This window comes from Natrix helvetica, assembly GCF_964273705.1.
Source record: "Natrix helvetica genome assembly, chromosome: Z".
Classification (NCBI taxonomy): domain Eukaryota; kingdom Metazoa; phylum Chordata; class Lepidosauria; order Squamata; family Natricidae; genus Natrix; species Natrix helvetica.
The window spans coordinates 108,172,978-108,191,492 of NC_138554.1; the positions used below are offsets into that span (position 1 = coordinate 108,172,978).

Genomic DNA, 18,515 nt, shown 5'->3' on the forward strand with positions numbered 1-18,515 from the left:
TTTCGGGCACAGGAAAGCGCCCAGGCATCCATCTCATCCTTTCCCTATCAGAGGTCCTACAACCAACCTAGTGATAGGAACCAGGACAGAAACAGCTTTAGTTCCAGGTGCAGACAACACAAACAGGGCTCCTTTCGAAGGCCCTTTCGAGACACCTTCCCGCTGAAGGTGTCTCGCTCCCTGGGTTGGTGGCAGTCGAAGGCGGTAGAGAAGGGTCGCCTGTTCAAGGAACCTGACAGAATCGTGGTAACGTCGGACGCCAGCCTCTTCGGCTGGGGTGCGCATTGCCAGGGCCAGCTAGCACAGGGCAGGTGGTCACGCGCGGAAGCAGCTTGAAACATCAATTGGCTGGAACTGAAAGCGGCCCTACTCGCTCTGAGATGATTCTCAAACCAATTGGTGGGTCGCCTTGTTCTGCTGCTTACGGACAATACAGCAACCAAAGCCCATGTGAACCGGCAGGGTGGCACCCACTCCAAGCGACTCATGGCAGAGGCGGAGGCCCTGGGTCATTGGGCAGAGCGTCACCTGGCTTCAATAAGAGCAGATCACATATCCGGCACCAGCAATGTGAGTGCGGATTGGCTGAGTCGACAGGCAATCAACAACTCCGAGTGGAGACTACATCCAGACCTGTTCCATCAGATTGTGAGATGGTTCGGGCTTCCACAAGTCGATCTGTTCGTGAATGCATCCAACACACAACTCCCGAGATTTTTCTCATGTTACCACTTGCCACAGGCGGAGGGGATGGACGCACTAAGGGTCGGGTGGCCCCCGGGTCTCCTGTATGCGTTTCCACCCCTCCCGCTCATTCTGCAGGTGATCAACAAGCTCCTGGCGGAGGAGGCGGAACTCATTCTGGTAGTTCCACATTGGCCCAGGCGGTCCTGGTACACGGATCTGGTCGATCTCTCCGTGAGGAGACTGTGGAGAATTTCTTAGGAGCAAGTGGCCCTGAGCCAGGGGGCCATCAGTCACCCAGAGCCCCAGTGGCTCCAACTAGCCATCTAGCACTTGAGGGGCAGCTCCTGAGAAAACAACACCTCTCAGATAAAGTCATCCAGACCATCCAAGCCTCCAGAACACCGGCCATGACTCGCATATACGATGCAACCTGGACAGCGTTTTCTAACTGGTGCTAACAACATAACATTCTTGATGTTGAGGCATCCATACCTCAGCTGCTGGACTTCCTCCAGGAGGGATTGGACAAGGGCCTGGCACCTGCCACGCTCAGGCGTCAGGTTGCTGCCTTGTCCACCATTCTGGCTAGAGACTATCATCAGTCCTTGAGTCATCACCCCCATGTCAAGAGTTTCTTGAAGGGAGCTACCAATATACGACCTCAAAAGGTACACAGATACCCGTCCTGGGACTCGCTGTTCGTTCTACGCGCCTTGACTGCTACACCATTCGAGCCACTGATAACGGTCTCCCTGCGCCACTTGACTCTTAAAACCGCCTTTCGCATAGCAATCACTTCTACTAGAAGGGTATCAGAGATTGCAGCGTTTTCTGTCAAAGAGGAACTGTACATCGTCCACCCGGATTGAGTCGTCTTGCGCCTTGACCCTTCGTGCCGAAGGTGAACACTCATTTTCACAGATCTCAGGAGATGATACGCCCAAACTTTTGTCCCAAGCCTCAGCACCCCAAGGAGCACACTTGGCACAAGCTAGAGGCGAGTGGTTCGGCTTTACTTGAAAAGGACTAAAGATCTCAGACACTCAGAATCTTTCTTTGTGTCTTTTCAAGCGGGGTCGTTGGGTCGCAAGGTTTCTTCATCGACCATTGGACGCTGGCTAAGGGCCTGCATTAAGATGGCTTATGAACACCAAGGCAGGGCTGTTCCGGGTCGGGTGACGGCGCACTCCACAAGGAGTGCCGCCACTACAGCAGCCTGGGCGACCCAGGCATCCATCATTGACATTTGTAGGGCTGCTACGTGGGCCTCACCCACAGCATTCATCAGAAACTATGAAACCTTTGCCTCAGCCGAAGCCTCTTTTGGAAGAAGAGTTTTGCAACAGGTTATCGAGGCTCTGGACAATCAGGATACCCCCCACCCTGGGACACTATAGCTTGGGTATGTCCCATGCTTGGACTCTCCAAGCAGCACACAGGAGAATGACCTTTGGCTTACCTGAACGGTCGTTATCTGGGCGCTGCGGGACAGTCCAAAACCCGCCCAGGGTTGATGGCAAGTACCAAGACTGTACCGTACACGTAGGATACCTATGGGCGTCCTATACCGGACAAAACGTCGTTTTTAAAACTGGACCTGAGGAGGCAAAGGAGGCGTGACCAAGGGGGAAAAAAATCAACTCAGTCCTTGGGCAGATAGGCTGTGTTAACCCATGCTTGGATCCAGCGCCCAGAGAATGACCGTTCAGGTAAGCCAACGGTCATTCTCTGAATCCTGATTGATAAGAAATAATTGTTTCCTTATTTATATGCCATATAGCCTCACTCTTCCTGGAAATGGAATTAAGAATAAATTGGAATGCTCGTCTATAAGCTTTGATGAGGGATACATATACAGTTCTTTTAGGTCAATTTATATTTAATAATCAGCTTATATTATTAAAATGAGAATAAGCATTTGTACTTTTCTTCACCTCTGTTTTCCTTACCTTCTGGCTTTAATATTTAAACTTAAACAGGACTTTCTGGTTTTTCTTAAGACATTTTGATTCTCATCCGTGAAGCTTCAGAGCTGAAGAAGCTTCTTGAATGAGAAGTGAAACATCTTCAAATTAAAACCAGAAAGTCCCATTGCCGCTTGAAAAAGCATCTTTGGGACAACCATGATCTAGATGACTGAGAATCTCCATAGATATTGTATATTAAAACAATTACTACATTTCGATTGGATAGTTGCAGATTAATCCTGATTCAGAAAATTAGTTGGACAAAGTTTTCAGATGTAATATAATGTATAGTTAAACAAACCATAATGTTAATATTTAAACAATGTTCATTGTTTTTATTCAGTGGCATTTTAAAATTTAAAACGATATAAAGAATGATTGAGTCTATTTCACTACAAGTAATCCTTTTCCTGTTTATATAAGAGTATTGTTTCTTTACTCATAGTGCATTCTGGCCCCTTGTGCTCAGCTCCATGACTTGGTTTCTAGAGCCTCAGTAGCTCTGGATACCAGCTAACTGTTACTTAATGCTAGTTCAACCTTCATCCATGACTTTATCATGGTTGAAAGGGTTGACCAAGGCTTAGTCTCTGAAACCTGATTTGACATTGGGTGGTGGATGCATCCACTCTTTCTGAAATATGGTCTTTCTGGTTTTGTAATGTAATGCTAGTTGTGACTTCTGGATAGGATAAGGTAGTGGCTGTTGTTATTTCTGGCCCCTAGGGTCCCTGCCTCAAACATCACTAACCATGATGTTGTGAAACTGGGTCAAAGAAATCAGTGGAGAATGATGCTCACTTATCTTTTTTCTGCAGTGGAGCAGCATCCCCATCTGTGCTCCTGAATTCTATGTCCTATGTTTTTGGCGGTAGAGCTCCTCCAGAAATACAGTTTTTCTATTTTTTTGTTTGTGGATAATTTTTTATTATTAGATTGTAAACCACCTAGCTTCGTTTTAAGAATGGAGAACAATCCTATTTCAGAATAGTCTAATATTGGCATGCTCTGCCTTTTTAAAATTTCTGTCATATCTTTCATTTTTCTTCTTGGTTTGTTCTGTGTTACTGTTGTTTTTCCATTGCAAGCAACCATAAATGATTCATTTAGAATATCAAGTGGTTAGTCTAAATTTGCTCATGGATCTGGAGCATTTGAGTAGGTTGGGGAGGCTATTTAATTAGATCTTTTGTATCCAAAAAGTTACCCAATTTGCCAATATTTGTCCTTTACCGCGAATTCTCTTGGGATTTTCTAAAATTAGGATACAGCCAGAAGTAGGAGCTGTGGGATATAGAAAGGGAAACCATTGTAAAATCTCCTTTAAAGTGATAATCTTTGAATTGGACCATGAGTTCTTAAGCTGCAGTAAGTGCCTAATTCAACTTCTTGAAAGTAAACTCTATTTAAAGAAGGTGACAGTCCTAACATCTCTGTTTAGAAGAAAATACCATATTTTTCGGAGTATAAGACGTACCTCCCCCCCCCCCAAAAAAAAGAGGGTGAAAATCTGGGTATGTTTTATACACTGAATACAGCATTTTTGGCCTCCCAAAACCCCGCCCCATGGATCCTGTTTTTTGCAAAAAATGGAAACACAGAGGGCTTGGGAGGCCTGCAAAGTGGTCCTGGGGTTGGGGAGGGCAAAAATGAGTGGAAAATGGGGGTGTGTTTGCCCTCCCCAGCCCCCAGGAGCATTTTGCAGGCCTCTTTTAGTCCAAAAAATATGGTAGGCGTACATCCAACAAGTGTGTTGCTTTATATTTTTCCATTCATCTTTTTTTATTTTCCCCTTTTCCCACTGCTCAATTCATTTATCATTCATTTTGTCACATAATATTTTTACTGACCCATTGACTATACACATTATAGATATTTTGTATAAACTGAATAGAAGCATTTTCCAAATTATAGCATTCCATATTCATTTTTTATTGCAGTAGATGCTTGTTCTCTGATTGATGTTACTAGGATCACCAAAGAATCAGGAGTGTCTAAATAGAAAAATTCTCAACATTTGAGAATCATTGAATTTAATTGAAGATGTCAAAATGTTTCATTTGAAATATGTTCCTAATAAGTTGATGGAAAAATAAATATGCTTCAAACAAGTATCATGCCTCTTTCCCGTTTAGCTTCAGAAATGATGCAAATGGCCTGGAAAGAAACTACTTATATGCCCTGCCTTTTACACATTTTTTCCAGGCCATTCTATCCAAGTAGCATAGACTTAACCAATGGGTCTACTGATATTGCAGTCATGAATTTGTAGCAAGGAGGAATTGAGTATCTGTATCACACAAATATCAATGCAAGCCTGACATATCCTTCCAAACATGTTTATACTCAGGGAGATATCAAAGTAAAAAATCTGTGTTAGCTGTTTAAGATTAATGGGCTGAAATCTGTATTTTAACAGACGCAATCATAACAAAAAGATAGAGATTAATAATATATACTATGTAAAACTATCCCAAATAGAACAAAGCAGCACTGAAAAAGAAGTAACAGATCCCTCAAGGATGTAATCACGGTTCCTTGCTGGATTGCTTGACAAATTTATCTTATTGATTATTTTTCTCCCAGCAATTTTGACGCCTTTGGTCTGAATTCTCACTTCCTTCCTGAGTTCTGCTCCTTGCTTTTTACTGGAAAAATAGCTTTGCAATGTTTATAGAAAAGAATCCTCAGCTAGCCAGCAAGGCACACCCTTAAGAGTCATCAGAATCTTGAACATTCGGATTTTCTCTCTTTCTACCAAGATTAAAGAAGTTAAGAACTGTGAACTGTGTACTGTTTCTCAACAAGTTATATTTATTTTCTAATAATTCCAGGAAGCGTCTGTAAAAACTTCTTATTGAATGATGTCATAAATATATTAAATATTAAAATCGATGTAAATTTAAAATAATGATACAATTATGATTAATTAAATATAATTAATGTAAAGAAATGTTATTTTGGAATGAAGGGAAACATTTTGGATAATCTGATATTTAAGAATTTCCTATTTTTTCAAGTAATCTCTATATTGATAGGTCCAAGCACAAGTCCGTCATACAAAATTGAATTTTGACAAATTGAAAACTGATGTCTGTCAGAAAGTGGATCTTCTTGGAGCTAGTAGATGTAATCTTCTGTCTCACGTCCTTACAACATACCAGGTATTCATAAGGAAAGAATCTATAAAACGTAGGGGCTATTTTTAGGAATGGGAGTCATGTAGTTTTTATGTGACAGAGAGGTACCTTTATGTAGTAAAATATCTGCAGCTGGATAATTTTTGTTGGATGTCACAGGAAATGTTAACTATTAGATGTTATTTGAAGAATCATATTTATTTCCATTACAGACAACTCTTCTCCATTTTTGGGAAAAAACATCTCATACCATGGCAGCTATCCATGAAAGTTTCAAAGGTTATCAGCCATACCAATTCACTATGTTGAAGGTAAAGAAAAGTTGCCTAAACCTATACAGTGCTATTTTAATAATGTTATCTTAACAAATGAAATCTGTTGTAAATTACAGTTGTTGTGGGGGTTATTATCTACACATTTGAATTATGTTATTACTTGCTTTTATAATTCTGCCATCAATCATTGGCTTACCGCAAAGCTGAGATACTGAAATAAGTGGCACTAATTATTTTCTTCCCTTTTTTTGTAAAAGTATGTACCATAATTTTCTAATAAAAATTCACGTTGATTTTTATAGTGGCATATTAGAAATATTGGTTATATGTATGGCAGTCATTGTATTACCAGTATAGGTTAGGAATAGCTCATTGGCGATAGCTTCACATTGGCATTGGGGGCTATAAACTTCCTTTTATCTCCCTCTTCCTACCCTGACCATACTATCTTAATTGGGAAAGTAGAAGAAGATAGACCATTTTGGCAACATTTCTTTAATTATGTTCCAGAGAACCTAGCTACAAATCTATCCAAATTCACAAACTAAACTGCTTCTCTTTCTTTGGTATCGAGTGTGAAGTTTCATTCTAACTTGGACTTCTGGTATGTAGCAAGATCATCATTTGTTCTGCCTGTTCACAAAAACATTGGGTGTTGCTTATTTGGTATGGATGTCAATCTAAATTCATTAGCAAAATGAAAAAAGAACAAAACAACAACAGATTAAAGATAGATGTGATTGGTTAAGATTTTTGTTAGGACTACAGTATGCAGAGATAATAGGTTCATTCTTTCTAAGCATTGATTCCAGTGACAACTAAATTGTAATTCCCCAATTCAAACATAACAGGAAATTCTGGTTTTATATAAAGTAGGAAAGAAAATTTTGAAAGGTGGCATATGAAAAGAAGGATAAGAGGGTGAATGTTTGCATATAATATATTTTTATGCCTTTGAAATTACAGTATATGAAGCAAGCAAAAGATTGTTCAGTCCAGTTACATATAACCTATATCATTCATTATATTTTTAAATGAAAAATATTATTTATTGGTTGAAAATTCAAACAGGAAAATAGCAAGAGGAAAAGGAGTTTCTTAAGTTCTTAACCACTACCATTTTCTCACAGAAATTGTATCTTGAATTTTTTTTCATGTGAAATAACTTATGTGTTAAGTGTTTAGAAGCAAGAAGCCTAATATAGTTGTAGCATGATTTTGAATTAACTTATTTCTTAAATGCCATTCTTTTAAAAAGCAGTTAAAGAGGAAAGCAGGGTACATTATCTAGTTTAGCCTTGAGCTTCATTGATTATGTCTTGAATAAGGAATACTATTAAGTCTGATATTAGGAATAAGCAAATCATGGCCAGGAATGAGGGATGATGTGTTGTAATCCAAGAACCTCTGGAGTGTCCCAAGTTGCCTCATCTCCAGTATATTTCGTAGGCTATGCTAGCTTTGGTGAAGTTTGCTCCTTTTTCGAAAAAATAAATATTGAACTCTGATCCATGGTCACATGGCGGCATGACTAAATGCGAAAGGCGCACAGGGCACTGTTACCTTCCCACCAAGATAGTCCCTATTTTTCCACTTGCATTTTTACGTGCTTTCGAACTGCTAAGTTGGCAGAAGCTGGGACAAATAATTGGAGCTCACTCCATTACCCGGCACTAGGGATTCAAACAGCTGAACTGCTGATCTTCTGATCAACAAGGTCAGCGTCTTAGCCACTGAGCCACCAAGTCCCTCCAAGGCAGTTATGCTGCCCTATCTAAATCAAGTTGCCTTTAATGAAATACAGGTTTATTTCCACTCTTCTATTTTAATTAATAATATTATTTAAAGAAAACATTGTTAAGAATTGGTGATTTATTCATGGGAAAACATCCAGATCCAGAAAGTTTCCTGTGTTTAGGATTTATTTGAAAATAAAAGATTGTTTTAGAGGGTTATCTTCTCTTTGCTGAAGTCTGATAATGAACAGTCTGATAAAAGATTATTTTCTTTACTTCAGGGTATATTGTGAAAGTAATGTAATTGTAGCTGTTTTTCCTGATAGTCAAGTTTTTGAGATAATATTTCAAATGCATTAACAAATCTCGGAATCCTGTTGAGAAAGAGATTATTTGCTTGGAGTTATCCAGTGCTTTGAAAATGTTAATTCTTTTACCTTCTTTAAAAAAAATACTTAAAATGTATCCTTTAGTAAAATAAATTTTCTACTAATGTTGTAAAACTAAATTAGCAGCAGGGAATGGAAACACAACTGAAAAACAAAGCAGAATAGAAATATGAACAGGTTTTTCAGTACTGTAGGCTTTTCTTTTTTCACTGATCTTTTGCCTTCTTACTTTCACCCTTTCTAGAATTCTGAAGTCTTTGCCTCTATTCATCTATTCACCTAGTAAAGAGCAATAAAATACTAAAGAGATGGAATATTTTAGGTGCTGAAAGGAGGGGACTAGCACTGGAGTATCAAATATCCTGAAAATGAGAGAATAGAATCTGGAAGCAGAGCTATTGGGGGAGGTAGGGGAGTAGGGGTCAAAACAGTTGACCTCAATCACACATGGTTGTGCTGCCATCTTGACACCACCTTCTCCAACAGAGCTGCATAGAAGGATGAATTCTGATTTATTGATCCATGCTACATGAAGAAGACTGGTTATTTTCCCATGTTACAAGTACAAAGGCAAGGAGAAGAGCTTAATGGATCAGAATACAATCTAGAAATAAGAATACCAGGCATTTCTGAATACATTCTTAAGAAAATTAAAGTTAGGCATTTAAAATAGCTAGTTTCCTTGCAAATATTCTATGCTGGATATCTTAATTATTTCTATAGTTGATTTATCATGAATGTTAACAATCTGAAACTTTTGGACAAATCCTGAAGTTCATAATCATGGTTTCTGCAGGCCTCGCCATTTTTTTCCAAAAAGGAAAAGGGAATTGGAGGAGTGGGTCTTGACAATTGATATTGTTATGTACATTGCAAAAAAAAGGGATAGAAATATATTAATGACTTTAACAAAGTATGATTAGACGTAATACCAACTACAAAGATTCTGAGAAAAGTTTTTGTCTTTGCAGCTTTTTTAATCAAATTCTTGGTGGTGGTTGTTTTTTTTTTTTAAATGTTTCGTAGATTTGATATAATGTGACAGTTATCACCTGTTATATTGTTGCTACTCTTATATGCTTAATTTATAATAAACCATATTTATGAGCAGCTAATTCCACTCTAAATAGCAGAAATAAAGAAATACATTGCATTGTATATCTTTATATTATGCTGTTTGCATGATTATTGCATGTCCTTTTTGTTCTACTTGGAATAATTTCCATTTAATTTTAGATATCTCATTTCCTACGTTTAGAGCATAATGAATATCATTGTGATCTTGCTGCTTTTTGAATTATTTTGATGCATTTTTCTTTATATGGTTGAACATGTATTGCTTTACTTTTAAAGCAATTTACTTTATTTTACATTGACTAACTCTTAATTTAGAATAAACCTTGCAGGTTACAACTAACTTTTTCAGATACAGCAAGGATATTAAGACAATTAGAACAATTTTTCAAAATAATCCTAATATGTAAACAGCATAAATTTTAATATCATGAACCATATACAAGAGATGAATTGCATAGAATTAGCACTACTATAACCAAATAATTTGTGGATTTAAATAAGGAAAGACCCTGTATAAATTTTCTTGAATTTCCAGAGGAAACTCAAATTCTAATATAATACTAAATAATAAGAAATCATTCTTTCCTTAAGTCCTGGATCTAAACCTATGTAGGAGGAAGACAGTTTACACTGCCAGTTATGATAATTATGATTTTTAGGGAAACATGGATATGTTGGGTTTACAATTTATGTCAGTATTTCAAGGAAAGCCCAGTGCAATAGTCAGAAAATGAAATAGCAAATTTGTTAACCAAATCTATTTAAAAATATCAAGGGTAGTGTAAGTACAAGCAGCTGTGTTAGCAAAACAAAGATCAAAATTAAATTGGCAAGATTGCTCTGTCCCCAGTAGTAAATTAGTCCACTAAACTCTATAGAAACAGAAACGCTGAGAATGTACTGTATAAAAAGGCTTGTCTTTAATTTTGCATAATGCCCCAAATAAAAAGTTTTGTGATAGATATTGCTAAGATGGGTGAAATAAAAATTTACTGCCTGTTACTTTGATTACTGTGAACTATAGTATTTCATGAGTTTTATAACAGCATTTAAAAAGAAAAATAAGGTGACATTGTAATTGTTTTTGCAAAAAATGAAATTTTATATATTACAATGGCAAAACATATTCTTTTAAAATCATTTCAATAAGAAATATAGTACTAAAATGGTTGTATAATGTCCATTAGCTTGAAAACAATACCATGCTTTGTATGGCATGCCAAGTTCTGTGGGCAAGGCTAGGTTTCTAGTTTTAAAGTCTTTTTTCCTATAGGTTCTTTAGCTGTGAAATAGAATTGTAAATTTTCACAAACTAGAGATGGCGCATTTTGTCCCCAAACTCCTCTCTATGAGGAAAAATAAGGCAAATGTTTGGCTCTGCTCTTTTGTGTGTTGCTTTGGTTGATGCAAATAAATATTGGTGGGAGACCTGCTACCAATGAACTGTATTTTTGGACTATAGAATCAGAATAGGAATAACTAAACGAGTAAACTGGTTTTTAAGAATTGAAAAGCAAAAATAAAAATAAAAACGGGATGGGGTTAAAAGAAAACGCTATTTTGTGCAGCTTGAAAATGCAATGTGCATTTTTATGGCAGTATGATTCTATCAAAGTCAGAGATAAATTGAATAGTTGAATAACTGTAGACATTTATATTAAAAATAAATAATTCTTCCAAAAATGAATACATGATATCCAAAATAATGCTGTTTGGTCCATAGAATAGCAATCACTAGTTGATTTTATAAATACCAAACATTGGTATTGGTTCAAATGATACATTTCTTTTCAAAGACATTGTTAGAGTTATGTGGCGCTATATAATCTGATAAATTGTGTCATTGATTTAACTATAGCCCACTGTAATACTTGGCTATTGTTAAATCAGAGGCACAGTTTATTAAACTATATACATGAATGTTTTTGGAGTGAAAATGATACTCCCTAGCATGATTAATAATTATATTCTGAGAATCATTACAATCAAAATACAGCATTACTGCAAATTGCATTGTATTTTATTATGTATTTCCTGTGAAGCATAGTATACAAAATATAATTTATAGAACAAAACAGTACTATTAAAATATCATTACAGCATTTAGGAACTCACAATATTAAAACTAGGATTTAAAGATTCAGGAAGAATTTAAAAATCTGTATCGGTTGTCTTTCCAAAATGAATGTGAATAAGCGAATCTAGAAGTCACAATTCATAAATAGAACAAAAGGAGAGTGCCTTTTTCTCAATAATCATTATTTCATTGCTTCAGTTCAGGACTAGATTTTTATAAAGAATTGTCATTTTGAGGTAATGTGTATAATATGAAAAGATCATTTTCTGACATGCTAATGATCTCTTAAGGTCAATATTTTTCTCTCATTTAGATCAAAGTAGTTATTATATTTTTGTTTTACATAGTTTGATTACTCAAAACATTTTAATATATCAGCATTCTTTATTACTGACTTTGTATATTCTTTTGCATTTGTGTTAATGGCTGGCTTAGAATTTACAAGAACCTGTAAATAAATTAATGGAAAATGAAGAAAAGGAGGAGGAACTGCACCATACCAAATCAGAGGATGATCAACAGAGTCAGTAAGTCCTACAGCAGTGATGGTGAACCTATGACACGCGTGCCATAGGTGGCACGCGGAGCCATTTGTCAGGGCATGCGAGGCACTGCCCTGTCAGCTGGCCAGCACGCATGTGCATGCTGGCCAGCTGAGTTCACCTTTTTAAAAGCCATTTTTCGCCCTCCCCAGGCTTCTGAGGCTTTATAGGAGCCTGGGGAGGGCGAAAAGAGCCTCCCCCGCCCTCCCAGAGGGCCTCTGGAGGCTTCAGGGACCGTCCGGAGGCTTCCCTGGTGGTTTTAAGCGTTCTGAAGGCTTCAGGGACCGTCCGGAGGCTTCCCTGACGCCTTCGGAAAGCTTAAAACTACCCTCCGAGCAAACCGGAAGTCACTTCCAGTTTGCTCGGAGGATCCTTTTGAGCACTCCGAAGGCTTCAGGGAAGCCTCCGGACGGTCCCTGAAGCCTCTGGAGGGCCTCAGGGAAGTGGGGGAGGCTCTTTTCGCTCTCCTCAGGCTCCTATAAAGCCTCTGGAGCCTGGGGGGGGTGAAAAAAGCATGTAAAATGGGGGGGTCACGGGGTTGTGCGCGCATGCGCATTGGGGGGGTCGCACATTGCAGTATGGGTGCGGCACGCCCGCACACAACCCCCTTGCGCTCCCCCCACTTGTGGCACGCAAGCCAAAAAAGGTTCACCATCGCTGTCCTACAGTATTCATCAATTAAAGCAATACAATCATAAGTTGAAGACTATACTGATGATATTATGTCACATTATTGAAGAATCTTATCTACGTGGCTTGATGTATATGCTAAATGGGGAGAGAGTCTACCCCATATTAAAATGCCCTACGGCTTTCTTAAATATAGTCTAGTTGGAAACATATACTCAGAAAGGAATGGAACCCCTGTAAAAGGGCATCCTAGCTCATAATACATGCAGACAGTTTGAAAAGATGCTACATTCTATAGTATTAAACACTGGTGATGATTCCAGGATGACTAATAGGATTGCTTTCCTCCCATTTATGCCTTATAATGGCCCAGACTCTGATTCCTGTCCACTTCCAGGTTTGCCCTACAAGTAGGACTGTAATATAGACACACACTCATTTTAAAAGCAATCTTCCCACTTCCTCACTCAGGATCAATAGGTTCAATCTCTTTCCAGGTAATTTTACAAGAGATCAAATTTGGCATGTCTTCAGTCTCTGAAGTGCAGCCAATTTGCAACTCCAAAAGAATGCAAGTAATTTTATCCACATCACTATATGGCAGCTTGTTTGCAATTTTTTATTTGTCTTTCCATAGGACACTTTTAAAATGGTTGCCAGATGGCATTTTACACCTTCAGTAAGAATAGGGAAGTAATTTGGCTTCATCATTCTTACAACCACAGTGTAGGTTTGTAGTATCAACCTAGAATCAACATCCTAAACATACAAACTACCAACCTCAGCAGGAATGCCACTCTGCATTTGAATAGAAGGTACAAGAGAAACACTTCTAGTTTTTCCCATTGGCCCAATTGCTCAAAGATGGCCTTACATCCAGCCATTTCTGGAACAGGCTCTCCTGATAAACAAGCACTACTCTACCCTTCCATTTTTTGATCCAGACTGAGGCAACACTTGAAACTCAGGTGGATGTATTTTATGTACCTTAGAGCACCATCTTGTCTAATTTGTCCATATTGCAGTAATAGAGGACTTACATAGTTTGAGCTGATACAGACATGAAGAAAAAAACCTGAAAGAGATAGCATCCATCTTTTTTGGAAACAGTCAGAAAGGGCAAATCTTATTGTCATCTGTGTTTCAGGTTAATGGAAGCAAATCATTAATACACCAGGAAAAAAAGCTTTTAGAGTTAGGTGTTAAATTTTATTTGATTTTTCCAAAATTCTTGGTGAAATTATTTCTATTCCTAGATAAATTATTTTTTAAAAACTTCCTTTAATATGGACTTTTAAAAATAGTATTATTTAGTAGCTTCAGAAAGAGTATTATTGAGAAATTTCTTTTAAGCTATTATTTTCATGTCTACATTGAATCATCTGTTATCTACCACTGATGCAGCCTAGGAATTATCTAGGAAACACACACTTTAATTTGTGTAAGAGCAATTTTGAATGGCTGCTGAAAAGAAAGCTTCTAGCTTCTTCCGTAACATAATCAGCAAAACCAAGTAAAAAGAACCTTTAAAAGAAAAGATAAATAATTTGGCTGATGCCAGCTTCTTTTTCAGCCTCATTATTGCATGAATGAAGACATATTTTTTTTAATTATTCTGATGCAAATAACTACAATCAATATTGTAGCAGAAGCAGTATTATTATTCAGATTCAGTATTATTATTGAACACTGTCTGTATGCCTCAAAAGATCTGCCCTCAGGGCTTGGCTCCTGGGTCTAAAAAAGATGATACTATGACAATAGACACATTAATTATAGTGAATCTTACTAAGTCATCAGATCATGTAACCAATAACTTGCTTATTCAGTGGCTGTGCCTGTTGCCTTACATAAGTCCAGAAAGGAGTTCCTTTTTTTAATTTAACCTGAAAAGAAAATAATGTTCCACATTTTTAGCTTTGTCATAAACATAAAAATATGTGTAATCTAGAGAATAATTATACAAAAACTTTAAAAACACTGAGAATCCCTCAAAAATCATCTCTCTTCTATTCATAAAGATCATTCATCCTTGTGCATTTTTACTGTCTGAAATACAAGTATATAGTAGGGCAGTGTTTCTCAACTTTGTCAAATTGATGATAAGTGGACTTCAACACCCAGAATTCCCCAGACATAAAGATAATGACAACAGCTACATTTAAAATTCACAAGGAAGCCACTGAATTAGTTCAGTAATTTATCTTCTTTGGATCTAAAATTGTTTAAGATGGCAGTTCTACACTTAAAATCAAATGCAGGATAACTTTAGGCTGCACCACAATGATTAATATGAAAAAGATCTGGAAAAGGAGAGATATTGATATAAAGCAATGGTCTTACCTATAATGATATATGGATTTGAGAGATGGATGCTAAAAAAGACTGATTGAATAAGAATTGGCGCCTTTGAACTGTGGTGCTAGTGTAAATTATTGTGTATTGCATGGACAGCCAGAGCAACCAACAGAGAGGTGCTGAATCATATAAAACCAGAAACATCATTAAAAGTCAGAATCACAAGACTATGTCTAATCTACTTTGGCCATGTAATGCATACAAATTCATTGCAAAAGTACACTAAATGAAGCTAGGAATGGCTAGTGGATCTAGAAAAAGGGGGGAAACAAAGATCTTGCTGGCTTGGCACCATTAAGGCTGATACAAAGACGAATATCCAACAACTGGAAGGAGCTGTGTTTGACAGGGTAGCATGGAGAGACTTGCCTGTAAACTCATTAAAAATTGGAATCAACTGAACAGTTAAACTACTATTAATAGTAAGAGAGGCACAATGGTTCATCCTGTAGTTTTCTATGAATTTCAGATTCTGATTCTAAACAGCAATTAATGAGATAGAGAAAGTCCAATAACATCAAAAGATGATAATAACGTATGGAAGTAATGTCAAGATAATCCATTCATAGATAGCAGTATTGAGGACACTATATCAATCCTATACTAGACCTTGCTGTCCACATAACAGGTGTAATGCAACTCTCATGCCTATACTCCTAATACTAAAGCACTTAGTATTACTAATTGCTTCAGTATTAGGGGTACTAATACTAAAGTATTTGTATTTTAGTACTAATTTCTGGCAGAAATATCAGTTCTATTCCTCTGTAACACTAAGTAAATATCACACTAAACATTATTTTACCAGAGCCAGAAACATAACTCCTACAACACATGATAAAATCTGAGGTTTAGGTACTGAAAAATGTACACATTTGCATGTAGTGAGTTAGTTTTTGTTGAAAGAATACTAATACTAGCAACTGAGCTTCAGAAGATTTTGGTGTAGTTCACAAGCTGAAGTCAGAAAAAGAGATCATAGCTTTTTAAATTCTTCTTAAAATATATGAGGAAGTAAGCTCTTTTTCACCCCTTTCAATTTAAGGTTGATATCGTTAGATGATGAAAGCAACACCAAGGAAACAGTCAACTCAGGTATTCTTTTATATTATGTTTTGCAAATGCCAAGTATGCTCCAAATTCCCTCTTGTGTTAATAAAAGCTATGAACATTTTGTTCTAACAGGCTATTTTGGAGTATTAATACCATGCGTCATTTCAGGATATTTCATACCAGCTCTAAAACATTTAAAGTACAAGAAATCCATTTAAGAGACGATAGTTGCAATTCATTTAAGGTTTTATTTAACCAATTATGAAGTTTTCTCATAAAATAAATATTATAGCATTTCACCTTAGCACTTCAAATGACTAACTGTTTTTCAAGCTAGAGATAGCATTGTGCTGTATCTAGTGTTAGTCCAATAAAAAAGAAATGGTAATCTCCACTAAAGCAGCTAAAATACTCTACTGTGTTTTTGCAAATGAATCAGATCTCTCCTGTGTGCTATTTCTCAGTGAATAACATTTGTGGTCTGGACTTGGTTGAGAATTTGTTCTATAAGCATGAGAGCAAGAATATTTAAATTATTATCAACATTTTAATTAAACTATTTATTTATATTAGCATATTTTCATACTGTACTGTGCTGTGCAAATACGAGAATTGTATTTACACAGCATTAGAAGAATGAGGAAATTCCTACAGATGAAAATATAATTTAAAAAATATTAGAATATGCAAAACTGGATAGGTTAATACTAAAGATAAAAGACAAAGAAGATAAAGACATTTTCAACATGGGATTTGTTCTATCAATTATTAGATAATAGAGGTAGAAGTTAGAAGTTGAAAGATCATTAATATGTCTAAATAAATAATATAACTACTACTATTTCTATGTATAAATAAATTGACTCAGATATTACACTGTTTACTAAGCATCAATGTACGTTAAAAATACATAATGGAATATTAATAGCATAGAAAACATTAAAACTGTTGTAAAACTATTAGTTTAAAAGCTGTGTTTAAATTGATAAAATAAATTGACTAACAAAAAGAACAAAACAATTGGTAACTACTTGAACACTGGAGCAAAATCAACCCATTCCATATACGATATCTGCATAGATCTATACTTCAAAGTTTCTGGTGGCTTTTCCAGAGTTATCCCACAGAGAATACCATACAAAGTGAAAGCTAAACAGAGTGCTCCTAAAATGATTTTGTAGTAGCCCTAATCTAAATTTGAATTGAAATCTCTCAGACAGAAATCAGAGTTTTTTGCAGAGAGAGCAAAGACCAAAATATTTTGATATCTTTAAATATGATTTTAAGACTAAAATGTGATTTTATTCATAGTTAGCAAAAGAAAGAACCTCCACCTATTTTTATAAAAGCACAGTGTTGTACCATGTATTAGGGTTTAATTGGGAGAAAGGTAAATCTCCCAGCTCAATATTGATGTTTGTAAACTGTTAAACATCAATAATTTATACAATATACATAGTGTAGTAAATACAAACAATTCAGTGTCCTTAATAGACACTTTAATAGAATATATTATTTTGATATCCCCCCGTTGTGTAGGTTGATCATTTTAAAGCTCACTATACTTTCACTAAATACCTTGTATTAATCTAGACTTATCAAAAATATATTCTGATTAATAAAACCCATTTTACTGATTAATCCTTTCTTCAATACTATTTCAGGCTAACTAAAAAGCCCCTGTATTAAAATGATCAGATAAAAAAATGTAAGAGGTATTGGCCATCTTCAGTATTGTTCTTTTATTTGATGGATTTGATTTTATCTAGAAAACATTTTGGTTACAGCAGAAGATACTAATGACATGCTGAGTACTTTTGGAGAGAACTTCAACCACAGAGAAAATTCAGGTATGTTTTTTTTAGCTATGCACTGCAACTATATAAATATTTCAGAAGTAAATTTCACTGAGTTCAGCGGATCCTGTTCCCAGATAATTTTCAATAGGATTACTTGTTCTAAGTATGAAATTTACAGAAAAGTCTGCAGATAAGTTGTTTTTTCAAATTTTCTCCTTTTTTTTAGATGTTATGGATAACTTATTAGAGTTGAAGCATGGAGAAAATGGTATGTAAATGTTTTATTTGCTACATCAATTTTATACAGATGTTACCGTGTTTCATCAAAAATAAAACAGGATCTTATTTTCTTTTGACCCCCGAAATAAGTATTTGGCCTTATTTTCAGAGAGGTCTTATTATTTTTGAGGTGCAGGAGGCAGCAAGTGTAGTCACCTCATGGCTGCTGCTGCGTTTCAATATTTTCAGGGAGGGCTCATTTTTGGGGGAGGGCTTATTAGCACACCCGCTCAAAAGCCTGATTGGGCTTATTATCCTGGTAGGTCTTATTTTCAGGGAAACGGTAGGTGTTTTTCAAGTGCTCATTGACTTAAATATTTAAAAGTACTTAAATGCTTAAGTATTAAAGAACATTCACTTGTTACTCTGATGTCAAACTTCATTTATGCATTAGCTATTCTCCCATTGGGTTTTGGCAAGGCATGTTTTGTGGACCACTTAATATAATTTGTAGAAAGCTTGTTTGTTTCACACTTATCCTGTTGAAACAGCTTGCCTACACAGTT

The 18,515-nt window shown here is 36.4% G+C and overlaps 1 protein-coding gene across 7 annotated transcripts in view; it reads left to right on the forward strand.

Moving 5' to 3' along the window:
• The window catches only part of ICA1 (islet cell autoantigen 1), a 61,718-nt gene that overhangs the window by 29,739 nt on the left and 13,464 nt on the right, over positions 1 to 18,515 (forward strand). For 4 of the 7 annotated variants that reach the window (XM_081932249.1, XM_081932248.1, XM_081932243.1 and 1 more), the window contains exons 8-13: positions 5,693 to 5,818; positions 6,007 to 6,105; positions 11,784 to 11,875; positions 15,924 to 15,973; positions 17,701 to 17,781; positions 17,957 to 17,998. In XM_081932249.1, coding sequence (XP_081788375.1) covers positions 5,693 to 5,818; positions 6,007 to 6,105; positions 11,784 to 11,875; positions 15,924 to 15,973; positions 17,701 to 17,781; positions 17,957 to 17,998 — 490 coding nt within the window. The remainder of the gene's footprint in view (positions 1 to 5,692; positions 5,819 to 6,006; positions 6,106 to 11,783; positions 11,876 to 15,923; positions 15,974 to 17,700; positions 17,782 to 17,956; positions 17,999 to 18,515) is intronic. The other 3 variants (XM_081932246.1, XM_081932245.1, XM_081932247.1) reach the window with 3 other exon arrangements.